The 26,508-nt window shown below is 42.3% G+C and overlaps 1 protein-coding gene across 1 annotated transcript; it reads right to left on the reverse strand.

Annotated features, from left to right (window-relative positions):
* Positions 1-4,232: 4,232 nt before the first annotated feature.
* Positions 4,233-26,508, reverse strand: LOC143297827 (glutamyl-tRNA(Gln) amidotransferase subunit A, mitochondrial-like). Its single transcript, XM_076610338.1, has 10 exons — positions 26,395-26,508; positions 25,069-25,231; positions 21,648-21,849; positions 20,282-20,635; positions 17,126-17,301; positions 15,753-15,865; positions 13,797-13,989; positions 10,571-10,688; positions 9,535-9,740; positions 4,233-7,168 (listed from the first exon to the last, which is right to left on the reverse strand). The coding sequence occupies exons 1-10, from the start codon at positions 26,416-26,418 to the stop codon at positions 6,996-6,998; spliced, it is 1,722 nt and encodes a 573-aa protein (XP_076466453.1). The 5' UTR covers positions 26,419-26,508; the 3' UTR covers positions 4,233-6,995.

Genomic DNA, 26,508 nt, shown 5'->3' on the forward strand with positions numbered 1-26,508 from the left:
AGTTGAAGGCCTTGTCTCTCTTGGTTTTTTTTTTCTTGGGTTTTTTGTTTTTTTGTTGTTTTTTTTGTTTTGTTTGTGTGTGTGTGTGTGTGTGTGTCGTGGAAGCTGCGATACTCAGACTAGAAATGAGTGTGTGGAGGAGGGGGGTAGAGGGGGTGCAAGGTATTGTGTGTGTGTGTGTGTGTGTTGGAGCTCATGTATGTTTATATGTATTTGACTGTGCTTTCATATCTGTGAAACTGCATGTTTGGTGCATTTCTCTTATGCATGTGTGGGTGTATGTGTGAATGCGTGTCTTCATGTTTTACATTTATTCGCTTATTTATCACCATTGTTGTCTTATTTATTTATTTATTTATGTTTTATTATTATCATTTTATTAGTATTACTAATATTATTACTACTACCTTTTTCTATATTATAATTATTATTTATTTATTTATTTATTTATGCAAGCTTATCTATTATTTATTCCCCCGTTTGTTTTTTTTGGGTTTTTTCTCAAGGCCTGACAAAGCGCGTTGGGTTACGCTGCTGGTCAGGCATCTGCTTGGCTTGGCAGATGTGGTGTAGCGTATATGGTTTTGTCCGAACGCAGTGACGTCTCCTTGGGCTACTGAAACTGAAACTGTTTTGTTTTTTTTGTAAAGAGTTGAAGCACAGTTTCAGAGAGTGGATGCACTTTTGAGCACTGTTCATGAAGATGTAATCCCTTTTTTTTCTTCTTCTTTTTTTCTTTTTTTTTGGGGGGGGGGGGGGGGGGGAGGGGGTGGGGGGGGTTGTACTGTTCAGGTGTCAGTTGTTCAGTTGGCTGAGCACCGAGCTCACAATCAGAAAGCTCTGGACGCCCCCCAAATGTAAAAAAAAAAAAAAAAGTAGAAATACACGTGCACACTGGAAAACTAGGCAAATAAGGGGAGAAAATGAGGCAGGAGACAAAGACAGGAAAGACTAAGACAAGAACAGACAAAGACTGGGATAGACAAAGACACGGAAGACAGGCACAGAAACTGGGGGAGACACTGGGGGATGATGGGGGGGTGGGGTGGGCGGGGGGAGTGGGGAAGGGAGACTGAGACATCAGACAACGGATGCATAAGGGAAACGGAGACAATGAAGTCGTACACAGACTGACGGACACAGGAAAAGATGGAAACAAGGGGGACTCAAACAGGAGACATGGACAAAGAGAACATCGGGAAACAGACACGGTCGAAACTAACGTGGAGACAGAGAGGATACTGTGACAGTGGCAGACTGAGACAGAGAACTGACAAAGAGAGACAGACATATGGACTCAAAGACACAGAAAGGGAGATGAAGAAAAAAATTAAAAAAACAGGGTACACTGGGACGAAACGAGGGGAAAGCAAAGACCGAAGGATTACAGCCACAGGGGGAACAAAGACCAAAGGATTACACCCACAAGGGGAACAAAGACCGAAGGATTACAGCCACAGGGGGAACAAAGACCCAAGGACAAGGGGAACAAAGACTGAAGGATTACACCCACAAGAGGAACAAAGACCGAAGGATTACAGCCACAGGGGGAAACAAAGACCGAAGGAATACAGCCACAGGGGGAACAAAGACCGAAGGATTACAGCCACAGGGGGAACAAAGACTGAAGGATTACGCCCACAAGGGGAGAAACAAAGACTGAAGGATTACAGCCACAGTGGGGGAACAAAGACCGAAGGATTACACCCACAGGGGGAACAAAGACCAAAGGATTACAGCCACAGGGGGAACAAAGACTGAAGGATTACGCCCACAAGGGGGGAACAAAGACCGAAGGATTACAGCCACAGGGGGAACAAAGACTGAAGGATTACGCCCACAAGGGGAGAAACAAAGACTGAAGGATTACGCCCACAAGGGGAGAAACAAAGACTGAAGGATTACACCCACAAGAGGAACAAAGACCGAAGGATTACAGCCACAGGGGGAACAAAGACTGAAGGATTACACCCACAGGGGGAACAAAGACCAAAGGATTACAGCCACAGGGGGGAACAAAGACTGAAGGATTACACCCACAGGGGGAAAAAAGACCGAAGGATTACAGCCACAGGGGGAACAAAGACCGAAGGATTACACCCACAGGGGGAAAAAAGACCGAAGGATTATGGCCACTGAGGGAACAAAGAAAAGGGAGACACTGTGTGAAAGTACGCAATACCACATGACTGACTTATTACAACAAAATAGCTTAATTTGTGTGTGGCTTATCCGCCATTCACATATGACTCTTTTGTCAATCCCACATGTCCATTGATAGCTTTACAGAATACTTTCCTTCTATTATTTGCAAGTTATAGCAACGCAACAGACGCATGCACTTCACTTGATGTTTTTTTCTATAAAATAACAGATCAGAACGAACAGATATGCATGTACGGTATGTCCTAAACGCTACTTTGCACACACATACACGCACGCACACACCCAACCACCCCCCACCCCCACTCACACACACATACAACAACCCCCCCCCCCATCCACACTCACACACACACACACAACAAATGCACCAAAGTAGATTCTTAGAGTTCAAACTGTTTTTAATGACCCGTTTGACACATGGTTGTAAAAAGTGGCATTAATCTCTTCTCAGTCCCACTCTTTATGCCTCTGTTTCTGTCTGTCTGTCTGTCTGTCTGACTGATGGCCTGTCTGGTTTATCATCTCATGCAAAGGACTATAACCCACACCATCACTCAAGATATTGCTGAACGGGAAGTAAGAGTCCCATCTCAGTCCGTGCAGTACTTCAACTCAGAGGCAGTCGCTTCTTAGTCAGGTGCGTTACCATGGGGCTACACCTCCATCATACAGCTACACCAGTAACACTTGTATACATTTTCAGTTTTAAAGAGGCATCAAAGCATGTGGACAGATCGATGTACACTATACCTCTTCTGTTATAACAAAAAACAAGCACCACATGTCTCGCTATCGATGCATGAACCCAATGTGCTGCTTAGGATATAAGAGCCTACCTTAGGTATCAAATATAACACACACACACACACACACACCCACACACACATCATTGTATATATCATATACACACACTACGTCATGTGATGTAGTGGATATATATCCATATATATCTATCTGTCTATCCATCAATCCATATATTCCAGTATTTCTACTGCATCTGTGTTTGTGTATGATTTTCGATTTATGTTCGTATCTTGTTATGTACTATCTCCCCCAATATTCCTTGTGACCCCTGTACACTTGGTAATAAAGACATATTCTATTCTATTCTCTCTCTCAATCTCTCTCTCTCTCTCTCTATCTATCTATCTATATAAAACACCACATGAAAAGTCATACAAAATTAAAAACAAGGTTGAGAGACACACAGAGGCATGAGCACACACACAAACATGTACACCTTAGTTGCATAGTATGCTGTGTCTAAAGCAGCTTTGGTGAGATCTGAAGGCCACACTCTGATGCACAGATTCAGGAGAAAGGCCTCACAGCCTTTTGTGGCCATTAGGGCAGTGAATTCATACCCACTGTGTCCAGGGATGGGCATAGGAAGGCAGTGAATTCATACCCACTGTGTCCAGGGCTGGGCATAGGAAGGCAGTGAATTCATATCCACTGTGTCCAGGGCTGGGCATAGGAAGGCAGTGAATTCATACCCACTGTGTCCAGGGCTCGGTATAGGAAGGCAGTGAATTCATATCCACTGTGTCTAGGGCTTGGCAAAGGAAGGCAGTGAATTCATACCCACTGTGTCCAGGGCTGGGCATAGGAAGGCAGTGAAATCATACCCACTGTGTCCAGGGATGGGCATAGGAAGGCAGTGAATTCATATCCACTGTGTCCAGGGATGGGCATAGGAAGGCAGTGAATTCATACCCACTGTGTCCAGGGATGGGCATAGGAAGGCAGTGAATTCATATCCACTGTGTCCAGGGATGGGCATAGGAAGGCAGTGAATTCATACCCACTGTGTCCAGGGATGGGCATAGGAAGGCAGTGAATTCATATCCACTGTGTCCAGGGATGGGCATAGGAAGGCAGTGAATTCATACCCACTGTGTCCAGGGCTGGGCATAGGAAGGCAGTGAATTCATATCCACTGTGCCCAGGGCTGGGCATCAGAAGGCAGTGAATTCATACCCACTGTGTCCAGGGCTGGGCATAGGAAGGCAGTGAATTCATATCCACTGTGTCCAGGGCTCAGCATTGGAAGGCAGTGAATTCATACCCACTGTGTCCAGGGCTGGGCATAGGAAGGCAGTGAATTCATACCCACTGTGTCCAGGGCTGGGCATAGGAAAGCAGTGAATTCATACCCACTGTGTCCAGGGCTCGGTATAGGAAGGCAGTGAATTCATATCCACTGTGTCTAGGGCTTGGCAAAGGAAGGCAGTTAATTCATACCCACTGTGTCCAGGGCTTGGCATAGGAAGGCAGTGAATTCATACCGTGTCCAGGGATGGGCATAGGAAGGCAGTGAATTCATATCCACACTGTCCAAGGCTCGGCATAGCAAGGCAGTGAATTCATACCCACGGTGTCCAGGGCTGGGCACAGGAAGGCAGTGAATTCATATCCACTGTGTCCAGGGCTCAGCATAGAAATGCAGTGAATTCATATCCACTGTGTCCAGGGCTCAGCATAGGAAGGCAATGAATTCATATCTACTGTGGCCAGGGCTCGGCACAGGAAAGTGAAGCCAATCCTCTGCTTCTGCCATTTTAACCTTCCCCAACCAAAGTCAGGAACACATTTACACCTGGCTGGAGTGAGGAAAAATTAGAGCGAAGAGCCTTTCCAAAGGACACATCATGCTGAAACCACGATCAGTCATGAACACTGTATCAGAAATGAAGAGCCTTTCCAAAGGACACACCTTCTTGAAACCACGATCAGTCGTGAACGCTGTATCAGAAGTAAAGACTCTTTCCAAAGGACACACCTTTTTGAAACCACGATCAGTCATGAACACTGTATCAGAAGTAAATAGCCTTTCCAAAGGACACATCATGTTGAAACCACAATCAGTCATGAACACTGTATCAGAAGTAAAGAGCCTTTCCCAAGGACACAACACCATGTTAAAACCACGATCAGTCGTGAACACTGTACCAGAAGTAAAGAGCCTTTCCAAAGGACACAACACCATGTTGAAACCACGATCAGTCATGAACACTGTATCAGAAGTAAAGAGCCTTTCCAAAGGACACACCATGTTGAAACCACAATCAGTCATGAACACTGCATCGCAAGTCCAACACTGGCATGAAGCTTGATACATGAACCCACCAACAAATGAAACAGGCCACAGCAGCAACAGCAACAGCAGCACTGGATGGCTCTTCTGTCTTCTGTCCTTCCTGGCCTGTTGTGTTTCTGGTCAAGGTGTGCTGGATGTTTTTCCTCAGAGGACTGAGGGCCCTGAGTGTGTTGTGCCGTCTTTCAGGCACTGCGGTCCGTAAGTTGTTCGCATCCAGCAGTGGGAACACACAGACACACACACACACACATGCAAATCAGCATGCATACACACACATACACACATAAACAGACACGCGCATATGGACACTCCATATACAAATACACGCATGTGAACATCCATACACACACGAGCATGCATATGGACACACAGATACACACATTTGAACATGCATGCACACATGTACAGATAAGGACACATACATACATGAACAGACCCATGCAAATCCACACAGATGGACAAACACAAATATACACAAATGAACCAGCCGCCGTGGCGAAGTGGTTAGCGTCGCGGACTGACGGCTGGGAGGACGCGGGTTCGAATCCCAGTGGAGGTGGGTTTTTTCGGCCCGTGGCCGGCTCCTACCCAGAGCTGAGTGTGCTGTGGGCTTAAATGGGGAGACTGGGACCACACAGTCGAGTGTCATCCACTTCAAGGATGCGTCTTTGGGTGTGTTGCTCTAATTACCTGACCAACACTGCAAGTGTCTGTATCTCTCGGGCCTGGTTAACGCCGGGATATCATTATGACAGGAAGCGTAGAGTGCAGCCTTGTCACGCAGTCCCAAACCAAAATGGACCTCCATAGCAACATCGTCATCATCATCGTCATCCTCCTCCTCCTTCATCGTTATCAATATAAACAAAATAGTCTCAAAGTCTTGGCCTTTCATGCCCTGCTGTCAAGGTGACCTCAGTTTCGATACCCGTCCACTTCTGTGCTTGGGGTGAGTCCTGTCAATGTCGTCAGTATCGGCGGATTCATGGGGGGCTGTTGTTTGAGGGACGTGGTGGCGGTCTCCACTCTGGGAGGGACGCTCACTCAGTCTGGCTCCACGACTAAGCCATTATTGTTGTTAGTAGGGGGCTTAGTAGGTGGTGTCTTAAGTATGTTAAATCAGAACAGGCACCACTGAACACCACCTAAGTGACTCAGCAGCAGTGCAGGGTCTCCTCTGGTGTGTGGCCTCCTGGCAACCTAACATCGATAGTTCCCTGTGAACTGCCAACGCTGGAACTGCGACGGACGAACCCGGGTGTGGCCGTGTATGGGGGAATCTAAATGAGCAGCGTGGGAGTAATGCCACTGAAACGGTGCAGATGATGGGGCAGCCAAACAAAAAAATAAATAAAATAAAATAAAATACACAAACGAATGAACAGACACATAGAAACACATACATAAGGATATACATATAAATATACACAAGGACATATACACATACAAAAAACCCACAAAAATACATACTGGCATACACATACAAACACATGCATATGGACATGCACACGCAAACACACATATTGGCATATACTATTAAACCCATGCATGCAGACATGTACAAACAAATACATACATGCATACAACCACACACATACGAATGCATGCATACAAATGCATAACCACAGAACAGGAGAAATTAACACGACATCATAATGCCCTGCTTACGCACACAATCACAATAATCTGTCTGTCGCAAGATTCAGTCATCAACTTTCGATTTTCCCCTTCACACATCAGTGTCCAGAAAGTCCAAGTTCAGGGGAAGGAAGTCTGTGTTGCTCTCAAACCAGTGCGCCACCGACAGTAGTTTCTGCTCCTGGAAATGCTGCCCAATGAACTGCAGGCCGATGGGCAGACCCTGGGGAGACAATCCTGCCGGCACCGAGACTGCTGGCAATCCTGGAACAAATCAACAGCGTGCTTTACCACTGTTTCTGCATTTAACTGGGATAGTACAGTGTTGACTATTTCTGACACTGCTGGTTCATTACCATTTTCGCATTTCACTGGTGTAATACAAAGCTGATTATTTCTGACATTGCCAGTATCAGTATCAGTAGCTCAAGGAGGTGTCACTGCGTTCCGTCAAATCCATATATCCTACACCACATCTGCCAAGCAGATACCTGACCAGCAGCGTAACCAACGCGCTTAATCAGGACTCAAGAAAAACAAACAAACAAAACTACTACTAATAATAATAACATTTATCTGACAATTGGAGTTTGTGACTGTTTCCACATTTGACTGGCATAGTACAAGGTTGTAACATTTCTGACACTGCTGGTTCATAACTTTTTCTGCATTTCATTGGCGTAATGCAAGGTTTAATATTTCTGACACTGCTGGTTCATAATTTTTTCTGCATTTCACTGGCGTAATGCAAGGTTTAATATTTTTGACACTGCTGGTCAATTAGTGATTACTGTTTCCGCATTGCACCGGCATAATACATTGCTTAATGGTTATGACACTTCTGCTTCATTACTGTTTCTGATTACTGTTTCCGCATTGCACCGGCATAATACATTGCTTATTGGTTATGATACTTCTGCTTCATTACTGTTTCTGATTACTGTTTCCGCATTGCACCGGCATAATACATTGCTTAATGGTTATGACACTTCTGCTTCATTACTGTTTCTGATTACTGTTTCCGCATTGCACCGGCATAATACATTGCTTAATGGTTATGACACTTCTGCTTCAATACTGTTTCTGATTACTGTTTCCGCATTGCACCGGCATAATACATTGCTTAATGGTTATGACACTTCTGTTTCATTACTGTTTCTGATTACTGTTTCCACATTGCACCGGCATAATACATTGCTTAATGGTTATGACACTTCTGCTTCATTACTGTTTCTGATTACTGTTTCCACATTGCACCGGCATAATACATTGCTTAATAGTTCTGACACTTCTGCTTCATTACTGTTTCTGCATTTCACTGATGTAGTACTTCTACGTTTGTGGGCTGCAACTCCCACGTTCACTTGTATGTCCACTTGCATGTGGAGTGATGGCCTAGAGGTAACGTGTCCGCTTAGGAAGCGAGAGAATCTAAGCGCGCTGGTTCGAATCATGGCTCAGCTGCTGATATTTTCTCCCCCTCCACTAGACCCTGAGTGGTGGTCTGGACGCTAGTCATTCGGATGAGACGATAAACCAAGGTCCCGTGTACAGCACGCACTTAGTGCATGTAAAAGAGCCCACGGCAACAAAAGGGTTGTTCCTGGCAAAATTCTGTTAGAAAAATCCACTTTGATAGGAAAAACAAATAAAACTGCATGCAGGAAAAAATTTTTAAAAAATGGGTGGCGCTGTAGTATACCGACGCGCTCTCCCTGGGGAGAGCAGCCCGAATTTCACACAGAGAAATCTGTTGTGACAAAAAGAAATACAAAATACAAATACAAAAATGTACACGAGTGGGCTTTTATGTGCATGACCGTTTTTACCCCACCATGTAGGCAGCCATACTACGTTTTCGGGGGTACTGGTGTAATTCATGAACAACAAGAATGATCTATTACACAAACATGGTTCACAAATTAATGAAGATAAGGCAGGTTACAAAAATGATTTTTATTTATTCATTTATTTCTGTAATCGTTTTTACAATTTATCTTTTCTTCACCCACTCTTCCTGTGGACAAATCTGATGCGTAGCAAACAAAACACCCCCCTCACCCTCCCACCATTCCCCCCTTGGAAATCGCCATCCAGCACTACACACCAGGCCCTGGCCTGGAACCCCCAGGAGAGAAGGAAGAGAGGACGGCCCAAGAACAGCTGGACACTGAAGCAGAGCTAAAGAGGCTGAGATCCTGCTGGAGGGATGCAGAAAGGACAGCCCAGGGTTGAGTTTGATGGAGAAACGTCGTTGATGGCCTATGCTCCGCAGGGAGCGAATGGTCTAAGTAACAATTCCCCCCTCCCCTCACAACCTCCTACCACTCCCCCACGACCCCTTTTACTTGGCATGTTGATGGGCTGTGTGAACCCTCCCCTTCCCTCCCCCCCCAAAATACCCCCACCCACTCCCCCACCACCCAAACCTTTACCTGCCATGTTGATGGGCTGTATGAACCATCCCCCCGCTCCCCACTCCCCCAGATCCCCCAAACAACCCTCCCCCACTACCCAAACCTTTACCTGCCATATTGATGAGCTGTGTGAACCATCCCACCCCTACACACACACTCCATCCTGACCCCCCAAACAACCCCCACCCACTCCCCCACCACCCACCCCTTTACCTGCCATGTTGATGGGCTGGGTGTAGACATCCTGTTGCATGGAGCGGGACCGACTGTCCTCAGAGGTGAACCAGCTCTGCTTCGGTGCCTCGCTCAACGTGGTAGGCGTCAGCAGCACGTCCACACCTGAGTCGTACACTTGTCGGAAGTCATCGCTGATCAGGCGCCGGACTTTCTGCGCCTTGATGAAGAAGCGTTCGTAGTTCCTGGACAGAGACAATGCTGTTGACTAACCTCCCTTAGTGCGGCTACCAGTTTGCTCCCTTGATTTATTTTCCCCTCCCAAACACTGAAACAGACAGCCCTATTTATATGGGTTAGTAGGAGAAAAAAAAAAGAATAAAATCGCACACACATACACACAAAAAGTTATTAAAAGGTACAAAATAAAAATTTCAAAACTGATTAGAAATATAATGAACTGATTTGTAAAAAAATAACCTTGTATTCAATCTTCAATTGAGAGAGACGGTATACTTACTTTTTGTCGTTGTTTTTTTTTTTTGCTCTGATTTGTTTATTTTCATGTAAACATTTACTTTCTGGAAGAATCTTGTTCAATTACTTTCTTTGAGATTCTTGATCAGTTTCTGGAAATTTTGAAATCTACACTTACTTTCTGAAAGATTCTTGTACACTTACTTTCTGAAAGTTTTTTTTTTGTTGTTGTATATTTTACTTTCTGGAAGATTCTTGTGCACTTACTTTCTGGAAGATTCTTATACATGAACAGTTACTTTCTGGAAGGTTCTTATACATGTACACTTACTTTCTGGAAGATGCTTGTACGCTTACTATCTGGAAGACTCTTGTGCGCTTACTTTCTGGAAGATTCTAGAAGATTCTTGTCCTTACTTTCTGGAAGATTCTGATACAAGCACACTTACTTTCCGGAAGATTCTTATACATGTACTTACTTTCTGGAAGATTTTCGTGCATTTGTTTTCTGGAAAATTCTCATACACTTATTCCTGTTCTCCTTACTTTCTGGGAGGTTCTAGTACACTCACTTTCTGGGAGACTCTTGCACACCTACTTTCTGAGGAGGAAGAAGTTGCCAGCCAGGATTCGACCCCGCACCTCATGGTTAAAGCCCTCGTGTCTGCTGACTGCAAACAGTTCCTCTGTCGATTCTTCGCAGCTTGCTCGGTGACCTGTCAAACAGAAACCACTAGTGGTGGATTTGCCAACTGAGTTAGTGAAAAAAAGGACAAGAAGAAAAAGTTCACTGTCCAGATTTGCTATAAACAATTTTTTTTTAAATTAAAAAATTAAAAATTGGCACACTACTCTGCAAGAGCTGCAGCAGTATGCCAAATTTCCAGAAGTTGAGAAGCCAAAACATACATTTTTTGTTCACCGTGCATCACCAACAGGTTGTGTGAAAACCTTGGATCTAAGTCAAGAAACAACTCTAGCAAGAAAACCCAACACTCCAACCATGTGGCCACAGCACGTCATGTTATTATCATAACAGCTGCAGATTTTACCGCATCCATCGTATTATCAACATAAGAGTTGCACTCTATTTACCAAACTTGCACTGTCATATCATAGTTAAAACAGCTGCAGACTCTTTACCTAACTTGCATCATCATATTGTTATAACAGTAGCAGATCCTTTACCGCATCTGTCATATTATCAGTTAAAGACTTTCCCAAACCTGCTCCATCATGTTATTGTTATAACACTCACAAACTCTTTGCTAAACCTGCACCATCATATCATTGTTGTAAGTCCCAGACGCTTTATCAAACGTGCACCGTCATTTAATTGTTATAACAGTCGCAGACTCTTTACTGCACCCGTCAGATCATTATTACAGCAGTCGCATTCCCTTCACCATCTGGCCACAGCACTGGTCATATCATTGTGACACTCGCAGACTCTATACAAAACTCGCACCATCATATCATTATCATAACAGCCGCAAACTCTTTACCAAAGCACCCACTATATCATCATTATCAAAACAGCGGAACACTCTTTACCAAAGAACCCATCATATTATCATTATAATAACAGAGGCAGACTCTTTACCAAAGTACCCATCATATTATCATTATAATAACAGAGGCAGACTCTTTACCAAAGTACCCATCATATTATCATTATCATAACGGTCGCATCATTATCATAACAGAGGCAGACTCTTTACCAAAGCACCCATCGTATCATCATTATCATAACGGTCGCATCATTATCATAACAGAGGCAGACTCTTTACCAAAGCACCCATCATTATCATGACGGTCGCATCATTATCAAAACAGTGGCAGACTCTTTACCAAAGCACCCATCATATCATCATTACTGTAACAGTCGCAGACTCTTCACCAAAACACCCATCATGTCATCATTATCATAACGGTCACATCATTACTATAACAGTGACAGACTCTTTACCAAAACACCCATCATGTCATCATTATCATAACGGTCACATCATTACCATAACAGTGGCAGACTCTTTACCAAAACACCCATCATGTCATCATTATCATAACGGTCACATCATTACCATAACAGTGGCAGACTCTTTACCAAAACACCCATCATGTCATCATTATCATAACGGTCACATCATTACCATAACAGTCGCAGACTCTTCACCAAAACACCCATCATGTCATCATTATCATAACGGTCACATCATTACTATAACAGTGACAGACTCTTTACCAAAACACCCATCATGTCATCATTATCATAACAGTCGCATCATTATCGAAGCACTGGCAGACTCTACCAAAGCACCCATCATATTATCACAGTCACAGACTCTTTCACGTCTAACATCACTCAAAGTGAACAGACTTTAAATCAAAGAAAGAACAGACTCTTTACCAACTCCCCCCCTCCCCCCTCCCATGTTATCATCACTTTAACAGTGGCAGGCTCTCTCTTAACTCACTCGGGACGACAAGTTTTCTCCCTTGCTTTTCCTCACAGACGGCCCATTTGTAAGGGTTTGGAAAAAAATTACAAAAAATACAAAATACAGAGTAAGAAAATGAAACTTTCAGAACTGGTTTATTACTTGTTGAGCTATTACATTAAAAAAAAATCAAATTTTTCATCTTATTTTTACAGTTTTGCCATATGTAGCAAATACTGCCAATTTTTCACCCCAAATCACCATACCCATGCTCGCTTTCTGCATTAAATTCACTTTCTTCTTCGTCATCATCCACCTCTTCAATGTCCGACCCTTCAGTTTGTAGCATTTCAAGTACTTCGGCAACACTAAAACATTGCCGTCACTGCCTTGTTCGCTTCACAACATTCTGAGAAGAGCCCGCTTTGCTGACATGCTGGCACGCGAGCAGACGACCGGTCAGTGACTTTGTCAGCATGTGTGCGAGACGGGCTATACATGCCAGGCTGACCAATCATACTGTTCGATTGTGGAGTGACCCAGAATAGCGCACTCTGCTTGGCTAATCACAAAATCACATGTACAGCGCGTGATGGAATTTTACTTTCGAAGAATGCTATTCCATTCCTCGTCCGAATCCGAATACGTTTTGTGTAGGAATGCGTGAGCATTCCTTCATCCGGAGAGAGTTAACTCATTCCACCCCACAGCTACATGCCCACTACAACCCCCCCGGACTAGCACTACATGAGACCACTGCAGAAAAACCAGGGTGGGTCACTAAAATGGCAAAAAACTGATGGAAAATTGCTGACTTAATCATATAAAAACAGCTTCATCGGAATCCGTAAACGGTTCAGTTTAGAATGATTGAAACATACCCGTACGCGGACTCGCTCACATGCAGGCTCACACATGCACACATGTGCACGCACGCACACACACACCGACGCATGCACACTCACACAGATGCGCACACACACAGCTGTTTCACTCTATCTTATAACGGAATACTATCTTATCCAAATGTTTTTCATTTTACATAATAACTGATGTGTGTGTGGGTGATCAGTGGAGGGTGAGTCAGTTATTCGTTTTTCTCTCCTTTTTTTTTTGCTGACAGGCATATTAGGTGAGCTAAAAGAGAATTTTCTGTTTTGGTTGAAGCAGACAATAACATACTTTGAATCGAATTGAACTGAATGCCAACTGTACCAAGCAAGACCAAAAGAAATTAGAACTGTGTGTAGGTACGAGAATACCCGTACCTGGTCCACAGGGGAAGGTAACCATGGTACGAAATAACTCGCACCTGGAGTAGAACGAGTTAACCGAAGCACCCGTCATATCATCATCACTGTAAACAGTGGGCAGGCTCCTTACCAAACTCAATGCCGTCGTAGGGCGCCATGTTGGAGGCCACCTCACAGCAGCACAGCACTTGGTAGCAGGTGATGGAGTGCTGCGTGTGAGGCAGGGACACCTCTGTCACCTTGGCTCCACCCTTCTCCAGCAAGTCCGCTGCTCTCTGCCATGCCTCCAGCACTGGCGCCGAGGTCCCTGGGGCGTGGTATTCCTGCGTCAAAGTGTCACCGATGTGAGGTGTGCCTTTTGCTCTTCACTAAAGTCTCGTCTTGACATCCTGTCATTTTCTTCCCGTACTCATACACGTACACACAATGCATACCACTTTTTTTTTATCACAACAGATTTCTCTGTGTGAAATTCGGGCTGCTCTCCCCAGGGAGAGTGCATCGCTAAGCTACAGCGCCACCCTTTTTTTTTTTTTTTCCCTGCGTGCAGTTTTATTTGTTTTTCCTATTGAAGTGGATTTTTCTACAGAATTTTGCCAGGAACAACCCTTTCGTTGCCGTGGGTTCTTTTAGGTGCGCTAAGTGCATGCTTCACACGGGACCTCGGTTTATTGTCTCATCCGAATGATTAGCGTCCAGACCACCACTCAAGGTCTAGTGGAGGGGGAGAAAATATCGGTGACTGAGCTGTGATTCGAACCAGCGTGCTCAGATTCTCTCGCTTCCTAGGTGGACGCGTTACCTCTGGGGCATCACTCCACACTTTATTTCCAGACTCAAACATGGAAACACTTACACATAACGCATACCTCTTTTACATCCGTTCACTTTCTTCACGGACTCACACAAATACACACACACACAATCACCTCTTGTACATACTGTCACTTTCTTCCCACGATCACACACGTACACACAGCGCATACCTCTTAAATACATCCTGTTACTTTATTCCCAGGCTCACACACATACACACAGCGTATAACTCTTAAACATCCTATCACTTTATTTCTTGGCTCAAACATGTACACACATACACAAAGTGCATACCACTTAAACATCCTATCACTTTATTTCTTGGCTCAAACATGTATACATATACACACAGCGCATACCTCTTAAATACATCCTGTCACTTTATTCCCAGACTCACATGTACACACATACACACAGCGCATGCCTCTAATACATCCTATCACTTTCTTCACACACTCATACACGTACACAGCACATACCACTTTATTCCCAGTCTCACACATACACACACACAGCGCATACCACTTTATTCCCAGGCTCACACACACACACACACAGAGCACATACCTCTCATACATCCTCTCTCTTTATTCCCCAACTCAAACACATATTGTATTGTATTGTATTGTATTGTATTGGTATTACTCTTTTTGTCACAATAGATTTCTCTGTGTGAAATTCAGGCTGCTCTTCCCAGGGAGAGCGTGTCACTACACTACAGCGCCACCCTTTTTTTGTTTTGTTTTGGGTTTTTTGCCTGCAATCTTATTTGTTTTCCTATCGAAGTGGATTTTTCTACACAATTTTGCCAGGGACAAACCTTTTGTTGCTGTGGGTTCTTTTACGTGTGCTAAGTACATGCTGCATACGGGACCTCAGTTTATCATCATATCTGAATGACTAGCATCCAGACCACCACTCAAGGTCTAATGGAGGGGGAGAAAATATTGGTGACTGCGGGATTCGAACCGGTGCACTCAGATTCTCTCGCTTCCAAGGCGGACGCGTTACTTGTAAGCTAACACTCCACGTACTAACACAGGCACAGCGCATTCACATCCTGTCGCTTTCTGCTTGGACTCTTATACACACACTCTCTCTCACACACACACAGAAACAAACATACACAGAAACAAACACACACACACACACACAGAAACACACACACACACACAGAAACAAACACACACACACACACACACACACACACCTGTTACACGTCCTGTCACTCCCTTCCCGCGCTCTCTCAGTGTACACAGAACTGACTCACCTTAGGAATGCCCACGTGGATCCCTTTCATAGAAAACCTGTCGTCAAGATGCACAGGCTCAAACTCATCAGCGACAGTGGTGGAGTCATGAACGTCATGGCCAGCCACCGCATCTGTTAACACAAAGGCTCTTCTGGACTCAAGGCTGCTTTATTGTCAACAGCCAGGTAACAGAAATTCACTGTTCCGACTTGTGGTGCAAACAATAAAATAAAGATGTAAATAAACTGAAGCTGAGAAAGTTACGAGTAAGCTGGGAAAGCATGTGCATTAGAATATCTTACACACACACACAAATATATATATATATATATATATATATATATATATATATATACAAACACACACATACACATACACACATATGTTATTCTCCTCCCTTTAATCTCTAACCCAAAGTAGACAACAACCTGCTCAGCTCTGTCAGAGGAGCCCCGAGCTCGCAGTCCAAATATTGTGAAATCACACACACGCTCACACACACACACACACAAAAACACTTGGCATTTTTGCTGCCTATCTCAGTGTGTCATTGTTCTGGAGTAGCTTCAGGGTAGTATCAGACAGGCACCGTCCCCTTTTTCATGTAATGATTATCCTTCCTGTTGGCAGTCACCTGAAGTGGGTGCTGACGTTAAAACCCAAATAACTAAACAGTGAATTGTTGCTGCTGCCGTTGTTTGATTTTATTTTCACTCGTCTTCTAGCCGGAGATGAAGGCAACAAAAGGGTGAGCACTGAATGGAGGCCACAGACATAAGTTTTCAAGAGTTATCTCCATCTTTCTGTCTTGTCTCCCCTCCTGAGATGCTTTGCTTTTCTCTTCCTCCCTCTAAAATACTCTTGTAGAAACCTACACACAGACACACAAACACTTTCTCTCTCTCTAACAGACGCTCCTGCACACAATCAATGCAAACAAACAGGAACACTCATCCTTTCAGAGGCATACTTATTCATCCACCCACTTCGTTGAAGAGCGAACACACTCATACACGTACTCACAGACACCCCTGTAGAAACCTACACACAGACAATCAAACACTTTCTCTCTCTCTAGCAGGCGCTCCTGCACAAAATCAATGCCAACAAACAGAAACACCCATCCTTTCCGAGGCATACTTATTCATCCATCCACTTCGTTGAAGAGCAAACACACACACACACAATCACACACACACACACACTCACCACACAAACACATAACAACACACACACACACACACTACACAAACACAAACAAACACACTGCACATTACAGTTAATTTACACACATACACAGAAACACACACACAGACACACACACTACACAAACAAAACACACACACACAACACACAGCAACACACATACACACTACAGACACAAGACATACTCAGCACAATGGCAGCATCCTCCACAGTTTTGGTGAAAATTCCCGGCACGTCCATGGAGTGGACCAAGGGAATCAGACCGTGGCGCGACAACAGCCCGTAGGTCGGCTTCAGACCCACCACCCCACAGTAACTGGCCGGGTTCCGTACTGACCCTCCAGTGTCAGAACCAAAGGCTCTGCTCCAAAGAAGAAGGGAGAAAACAAATCATGATTATTCCCCTCCACACACCATTCTCCTCCTCCTGTGTTGGAACCAAGGGCTCTGCTCCCAAGATGGAGAAGGGGGGTGGGGTGTGTGTGTGTTTGTGGGGGGGCGGGGGGGGGGAGGCCGGCAGGGGAAGAAGACGATTATACCTCTTCGGTTTACACTGCATTTAATTTGATATTGACTGACCCTCTTGTGTCGGAACCAAAGGCTCTGCTCCCAAGAAGAAGAAGTAGGGGGAAAAAAAAAAGATTTTTCCTCTTATATTTAAACAGCATTTTATTTGAAAATGACTGATCCTCTTGTGTCGGAACCAAAGGCTCTGCTCTGACGAGGAGGAAGAAGAAGGGAAAAAACAAATGGTGACTATTCCTCTTATATTTAAACACTATTTTATTTGAAAATGACTGACCCTCCTGTGTCGGAACCAAAGGCTCTGCTCTGACGAAGAAGAAGGGGGAAAAGATGATTACTTATTCCTCTTCAGTTTAAACAGTATTTTATTTGAAAATGACTGACTCACATCAATGTCTGAACCAAAGATTCTGCTCCAAAGAAGAAGAAGAAAGGAAAAAAAGATAATTATCCTTTTTTGGTTTAGACAGCATTTTATTTGAAAATGACTGATCCTCTAGTGGCGGAACCAAAGGCTCTGCTCTGACGAAGAAGAAGGGGAAATTAAAAAGATGATTATTCCTCTTCAGTTTAATTAAACAGTATTTCATTTGAAAATGACTGATCCACACCAGTGTCTGAACCAAAGGCTCTGCTCCCAAGAAGAACACACACACACACACACACATATAAAAGAAAATTGAAAACCAACACCTATTGTGTTAAACAAAAAAAAATAAATCTGAATTTTCGCTGCTACCTGGCAGCTTGGTCACCTACTATGCTCTAAACATATATATATATATCACAGATTCACACACACACACACACGCATTTATATATATATATATATATATATATATATATATATATATTATATATATATATATATATATATAATATATATATATATATATATATATATTATACATATTATATTCTCTAAACATATATATATATACATACATACATATATACATACATATATACATATATATATATATATATAAACAGAGAAAGAGAGACTCAGAGAGTGAGAGAGACAGACATATATATATATATATATATATATATATATATATATATATATATGTATATGTATGTATATATAAAAAAAGAGAGTGAGAGAGAGAGAGACCAAGACAGAGACAGAGACAGAGACAGAAGAAATTCGTAACAAACACATCAAACTATCATGTGCTCCAAATTTTCGGAACAATCCCTTTCTTTCCTCAAGAGATAATTTGTCTACATGCTACCAAGGTCATACACATTGACTGAATATGTGATGGGTGTCTCTGAAGGTAGAAATTTACAAAGTTTTAACTCTCTCCATACGAAAGGCGAAAGAGACGACGTTAACAGCATTTCACGCCAATTACCATCATCAAAATATTGCAAGCGGAAGGCTCTTATACTGAAGAGGTGAATGTTGACAAAGAATACCACAATTCTGACAATGGAAGCTAAAGGTTGGGTCATTCAGACACCCACTGGACATCTGAAGGGTCTGTGTAGAGGAGAAGAGAGGACTGGCCGTACTGAGTGAGTTAAATCATTCCTCTCCTTTAAATTATTACATTTTTTTTTTTTTTTTAGTTTTGTTGGTTTTTCTTTCTGGTTGGTGGTTGTTTAGTGATTCAAGTTGTCACCATAATTGCTCTCATTGTTTTTTTTTTAATTTTCAATTCTCTATTAATTTATTTTCATAGTTCTGCTGTTGTTTTTGTTATTGTGTTATGGTTGCTTTTTACTCACAGTAATTCTCATTCTCGCTCTACTCACTGTAAAGTATTATTCATAATGACAACTGGAACAAAGATAACCCACTCACTCATGCTGGTGGGGAAAATAAAAGAAAGAAAACAAAAAAGAATATAAAAATTAATGACTACTGTGTAATGTAGTGAAATGCCATGTCATATACACATAAGCGTGCATATGCGTTCATGCAAAAGTATTGTGTAATTAATATGTACATATATATGTTCACATAGAGATGAACAAATAGGTGAATAGATAGGTAGACGTATAAATGGACTGAAGTATGAGTAATGTTGTATTTGGTAAATTGAAAAGGAGTTGATATAAACAAAACATTCATTTAGGAACACTGTTCTTAAGGGAAAATATTTTCTTTAAAAAATGAAACAAAATAAAGCAAAACAAAACAAAAGAAAATAAAACAAAACAAAATGAAACAAGACAGGCAAGGCCTTCAAGACTCACTTGTGATACACTTAAAAAAAATCCAAACTTTTTATGTATTGAGTATAATTTCAAAATGTAATGTTTAAGATGAGAAAGATCAGTTTAAAGCAAATTAATTCCCCTAGCATTAATTACAGAGTAATTTCCCTTTTTTACGATCTGCACCAAAACGTTTCCAAAATAAATAAAACTTCCATGCTCAGCAAAAGAAGTTTCTGTTTGAACAAAAAATGATAATAGTGACTGCTCTTGTTGTTGTGTCAGAATATCAGATCAAAGTGCCAAGTTTAGAGAAAACAAAAAATATAAATAAATATAACAGTAAATGCAGTGTGCATATAATCAGGCTTCTTTTTTTATTTTGTTGTGCCCATCCCAGAGGTGCAATATTGTTTTAAAAAAGATGACTGGAAAGAACTGAATTTTTCCTATTTTTATGTCAAATTTGGTGTCAACTGACAAAGTATTTGCAGAGAAAATGTCAATGTTAAAGTTTACCACGGACACACAGACACACACACACACACACAGACAACCGAACACCGGGTTAAAACATAGACTCACTTTGTTTACACAAGTGAGTCAAAAATGAAATGAAAAATTAACCGAAAAAGAAAACCACTCACACCAGGGCTGTCCCACTGGCCACGGCCGCTGCGCTGCCCCCAGAACTTCCTCCCGCCACCAGCCAATCACTGTCGTCCTCAAAGGCCAACCTTTCTAAACCGGATGCCGATTGGCTGCCTTCCCCTGAACCATACTCCCCTAACACGCTCTCTGATTGGGCAGGTTGGGAAACGGAGGTGTGGAGGCCCTGCCTTTTGAGCGCGACAGAGTCTTTGGGGCGAGGAGCTGGAGAGGAGGGCACGTGACAACAGGAAGAGCGTGTGGCGCGGAAGCGGAAGCGATGAGGAATCCTTTGAAACAACAGGGTCCAGGGATTCTTGACCGGCCCTGCATAGCTGTCTGCAGAAGAGGACCTGGAAAACATATATCACTTTAAAAAAAAAAATTTTTTTGACGTTGTTGTTTTTTTCTTTCTTTCTTTTTTTTTCCCCCATAAATCAAAAAGAAACATAGTTATACATTCATGAGAAAGTCTTTCCACACATACACACACACACACACACACAACCACAAATGTTGATTAATTCTACCCAAATCATTCATTGTCATTTGTACTTTCAATGGTATCACATACAGCAAAAAAAAAAAAAAAAAAAAAGAAAAAAAAAAAGAAAAAAAAAAGTCAAGTTTTAGTGGGAAGGAAGGATTTTATATATTTGATTGGTCTAGAAAAAGAATATTCAAAGATGTGCACTGTATAACATTAATATGATTAATGACAATGCAGACATACACACAAACCCATGTATTCACACATACATACAGACACACGCATACACGCACACACACACACATCATACAGATAGACATGCACACGTAAATCCATTAAACAGACAGCAATCATTCAACAAAACAAAGAAACCAAAAAAATAATAACCCACCTCCTCTCCCCCCACATAAGTATCAACATTTTCTCTATACAAGACCAAAAAAATAATTGTATATGATGTAAAGTGGATGCAAACTAACCCATACTTTTCAAAAGAGAACTCAGACCTTTCTGTACACTGTGGGTACAGAATCACATCTGACTACTTCTTAGTTCATCTACAAAGCAATCAAGTTATGACAATTTAAGTGTTGGTGACAATGTACCCATGACTTTCAGTGAAGGTTGCACATTACAATTCTGCCTCCACCGGCATATAAAAAAACAACATTTGCTTGCAGAAAAAAAGGGGTTGGTACTGCACTGTAGCTATGCACTGTAGCTATGCACTGTAGCTATGCACTCTTCCTGAGGAGAGCAGCCTGAACTTCACACATAGATGTCTGTTGTGACAAAATGAAATACAATACAATACAATACAATACAACACAACACAATGCAATGCAATGTATCAAATCAACAGCCCATCAACTCACCCCATGGCAAACTCATCCATGTTGGCTTTCCCAACCAAGACCGAGCCACTTTCCAGCATTTTTTGCACCATGGTGGCGTTGTAAGGAGGATGGTAGTTCCACAGCATGCGAGACGCACAACTGGTCCGCATGTCCTCAGTGCAGTAGTTATCCTTAAATGCCACCGGGATACCTTCCAGAGAACGTATTGGCTTGTTCTGATCTGAAAACGTTGAATGTACCAATGTGGATGAAAACAGTGAAGACGCTTATCTACCAATGCAGTGTCTGCAAGGGTGTGGGTTCGAATCCTGGTCTCACCCTTTCTTCCGAGTTTGACTGGAAAATCAAACTGAGCGTCCAGTCATTCAGATGAGATGATAAACGAAGCTCATGTGGGCAGCATGTACTCGGCAGCATTAAAAAAGAACCCATGCCAACATTAGTGTTGTCCTCTGGGGAAATTCTGTCGAAGAAATCCACTCTGATAGGTACGCAAATACATATGCATGCAGCCAAGTCTGTTGTGTTTTATACTGCTGGTCAGGCATCTGCCCAGCAAATGTGGTATAGCATAAATGGAACAGTCCAAAGGCCTTCTTGAGAAACTGAAACTGAAACAGAATGAAAAGAGCAGTCATACAGTAGTGTGTATATCACAATATGTCAAGACATACATCTAAACACAGAGAAGCAAAATGAAACACTTTGGACCACTCTGTCTCTGTATAAACCTCCCTGAACAAACCACCAATCTACTGAGTGAATAAATTGTATGTGAGTGTGTGGATGAAAATGAGAGACAGATCGAACAAAGAAAGAGAGTTGAGTTTTTGCTCTTAACTCTTTCGCTTTGATATGTGACTTTTGACGACATCGAAGGGTAATGTCTAATGGACTGTTTTTCACATTGCAACCAAGCTTGACAGCTGCAGCCAACTTTCCCATGCAATAGGAAGCTGACTGACTTTCTCCCATGGAGTGAAGAAGTCCACTGTGGTGTTGGGTTTTTTTTTGTTTTTTGTTGTTTTTTTCCCTTGTACACATGGTTATATTTTGACATTTCACGACATCAGTGTGATTCAACATTCACATAGCAAAACATTTGGTCCACCAATGATCATTGAAAAAAATCATTAATTTGTTGAGATACAAGGGTTATTTTTCAATATGATAATACTTGTAATAGTAATAATATGATGAAGAACAATAACAAATAATAAAGAACAAGAAAAAAGGAAATACTGACAATGATACCAAATGTCACATCATGGCATGTATTCATGATGACATAGCTTCAAGGAGCACCAGAGTTGTTTTTTTTTTGTTTTTTTTTAAGTGTTATTAAAGGTTTAATATAATTATGTTATCAATTACCGGTGGCAGCTTACTTCTTTTATCAAAATTAATGTACAAACATGTCAAATTTTGCAGTATATTCATTTCTGATATTGTTATAAATTCTATCAAACAAGCATCATTCATATACTGTATTATGATGACAGTTTTCATTTTACTCAATGTTCTATTACCAACACAGAGTATGGTAGCCATTTTTTAACAAAATCACAGTAATTAATTTCCACTGTGTGTACATGCTTTTCTAACTTGTATCTATACTTGAGGTCAAGCAGGAATGTTTGCATGTGCCCATAATAACATTAAATCAAAAGTATCATCCATTGTATTTTTATCATCAGTTCCAAACAATGCCAATTCAAAGTTCATTGACAGTTGTTCACAGTTTTCAGATTCTCTCTCAACAACTGATTAAAGTCCTGCCAAAAGGTTTGCAAAACTGGACAAAACCATAAATACCACTGTGTTGTTTTGATATCTTCTTCTTTTTCATTCATGCGATGCAATTCCCACGTTCACCTGTATGTACATGAGTGGGCTTTTACGTATATGAATGTTTTTACCCCAACATGTAGGCAGCCATGTTCTTTTGATACGAACTGGATCCTGTGACTCACAGCAACGTCTAATTTCTATTTGACGCTGGGGAGTGCTTTTCACACAGAAACTTGGTGGCAAAAGAGATAAGATCATATGGGGTGGGAAGTTGTTCTGTAGCATGGCAGACCAAGCTGGAGACTATTTTGTTTGTGTGCATTTGACTTCAAGTGCTGTGATAAATCTTGAGATGAATATGACAAAGATTATGCAGGCAAAGCAGCTGAAGCACCAGATATTTTAATGTTAACAGAACATCTTTTTACCCTAGAGCCATCTTATCAGCAGTGGAAGAACACTGGAAAATACTGAAGACAAGTTACAACTTACCAACATCTTACATGATGCCCAAGAAATTCTGCTCTGTCTAAGCAAGATCCCTATAAATTCAGTTGCTTGAATAAAGTTTTATGTGAAAACTGAAAGTTTGCACGACTGTAAATAACAGACTTTTCCGTAAATGACATTTTGTTCTTTATAGATTGTCAGTATAACAGGTGCCCTTTTATCACAACATAATACACACTGAACATCTGACATATATCAGTTCCATGGACCCCTTCCCCCCCTCCCCCCACCTTCTGCCTGCCCTCTGTTGTACTGTGTCAATAAGCACATCCCCTATCTAAATGTTTTATCACATTTACAGCAACCGAAACTAAACGGTAAACCAAATAAACTTTCCACAATGCCCGCGACAGTTCTTGACTTCTTCTAGTCAAGGAGGAAGAGAGGAAGGTGACAGAATGGTTAAGACACTCATCCGCCAATACAGAGTCCGTGAGGGTCTGGGTTCTAATCCCACTCTCACCCATTCTCCCAAGTTTGACTGGATGAAACGACGGGCGCAATAGCCAAGTGGTTAAAGCGTTGGACTGTCAATCTGAGGGTCCCGGGTTCGATTCACAGTGACGGCGCCTGGTGGGTGAAGGGTGGAAATTTTTACGATCTCCCAGGTCAACATATGTGCAGACCTGCTAGTGCCTGAACCCCCTTCGTATGCATATGCAAGCAGAAGATCAAATACGCACATTAAAGATCCCGTAATCCATGTCAGCGTTCAGTGGGTTATGGAAACAAGAACATACCCAGTATGCACACCCCCAAAAACGGAGTATGGCTGCCTACATGGTGGGGTAAAAACGGTCATACACGTAAAAGCCCACTCGTGTGCATACGAGTGAACGTGGGAGTTGCAGCCTAGAGAACGAAGAAGAAGAAGAAGAAGACTGGATGAAACGATGAACGATAAAGTGCAAAACGCATTTGGCGCACTGGAAAAAGAACCCATGGCAACAACAGTGTTGTCCTCTGGCAAAATTCTGCAGAAGAAATCCACTCTGATAGGTACACAAGTATATATGCAAGCACTCAAGGTCTGACTAAGCGCGTTGGTTTTGCTGCTTGTCAGGCAACTGTCTAGCAGATGTTGCGTCGCTTGTATATGGACTTGTCTGAATGCAATAACCCCTCAATTGAAACTCACCATCACTTGTGAGGCGCTCAGAAGCCGCGTGTGCCTGTTGCTTGGCCAGATGTTCAGACTGAGTGATATATATGTTCAGACTGCTCAGCTTCTTGGCTCGCTCCAGGCAGCGCTCACACAGCTCTCTGGCACTCAGGCGACCACTGCGTAGCCGTGCCAGTGTCTGTAGACACACAAAAGAATGCAAAATGTGAACAGCCACAAATTCAAAGAAGAATGTGTGAAATGATGGTATGTTCAGAAATGAATATATTCATTTAAATACATGGACATATATGGTGTGTGTATATCATCCATTTGCACATTCTTGTGTGTGTGTGTGTGTGTGTGTGTGTGTGTGTGTGTGGTGTGTGTGCGCATGCGTGCGTGCGTGTGTGTGTGTGTGTGTGTGTGTGTGTGTGTGTGTGTGTGTGTGTGTGTGTGTGTGTGTGTGTGTGTGTGTGTGTGTGTTAGAATTTGTGTGTGCGTCATAATCTCTGTGTGTGTGCTTGTGTATTTCTGTGTCTGCTACAATTTGTATGTGCGTGAGTGCATGAGTGCATGAGTGAGTGTGTGTGTGCGCTCGTGAGCGTGCGTGTTTTAGTGTTAGTGTTAGTGTTAGTGTGTGTGTGTGTGTGTGTGTGTGTGTGTGTGTGTGTGTGTGTGTGTGTGTGTGTGTAGTAATGCTTATCTTTGCTCTTTTATTAGTGTTTTAACAAGTGTGAAAAGAATCACGATAACTGACAATTGTGTATTCAGGCTACACACTCACAGCTAAATGGATATCTATCACTCACAAAGATTACTTGATATGGAAAAGACTACACATCTAGGCAGATACCTGACCACCAACACATCTCAACTCAGGACTTGAGTGCACCCACATATATATATATACATATGTATATATATATATATCTGGATTTCTTTTACGGAATTTTACCAGAGGGCAACACTCATGTTGCAGTGGGTTCTTTTTCAGTAAGCCAAGTACGTGCTATACGTGGGACCTCGGTTTATCCTCTCGTCCGAATGACTAGGCCGACACTAGGTTTGATTTTCCAGTCAAACTTAGGAAAAAAAGGGCGAGACTGGGATTCGAACCCAGACCCTCACAGATACTGTTTAGGCAGATAAGCATCTCAATCATTGTACCACAATCCTTCTGCAAATAAGAAAAGTAACGTAAATAAGACAAGTATATGAAGTAAGGAATGAAGAATTGGAGTAAAGAAGACAGCCCATGTTTGTTGCTACTGCTGCGTTGAGCCGATTTTCGAAAGCTCGATTAACAGAATCCAAAATGCATCAGATTGGTTAAGTGTTAGTCTTGCACTTCTGTCCTACCTCTTTCAGGGTTAGAGATGCCATTACTGTGTCAACAATCGGAAGACCCGTCTGTTTTGGCGAGGACGTCTCGGAAATGCAGAACAATCGACGAACATGCCCTCCAGACGAAGC

Source organism: Babylonia areolata, chromosome 23 (genome assembly GCF_041734735.1).
Source record: "Babylonia areolata isolate BAREFJ2019XMU chromosome 23, ASM4173473v1, whole genome shotgun sequence".
Classification (NCBI taxonomy): Eukaryota; Metazoa; Mollusca; class Gastropoda; order Neogastropoda; family Buccinidae; genus Babylonia; species Babylonia areolata.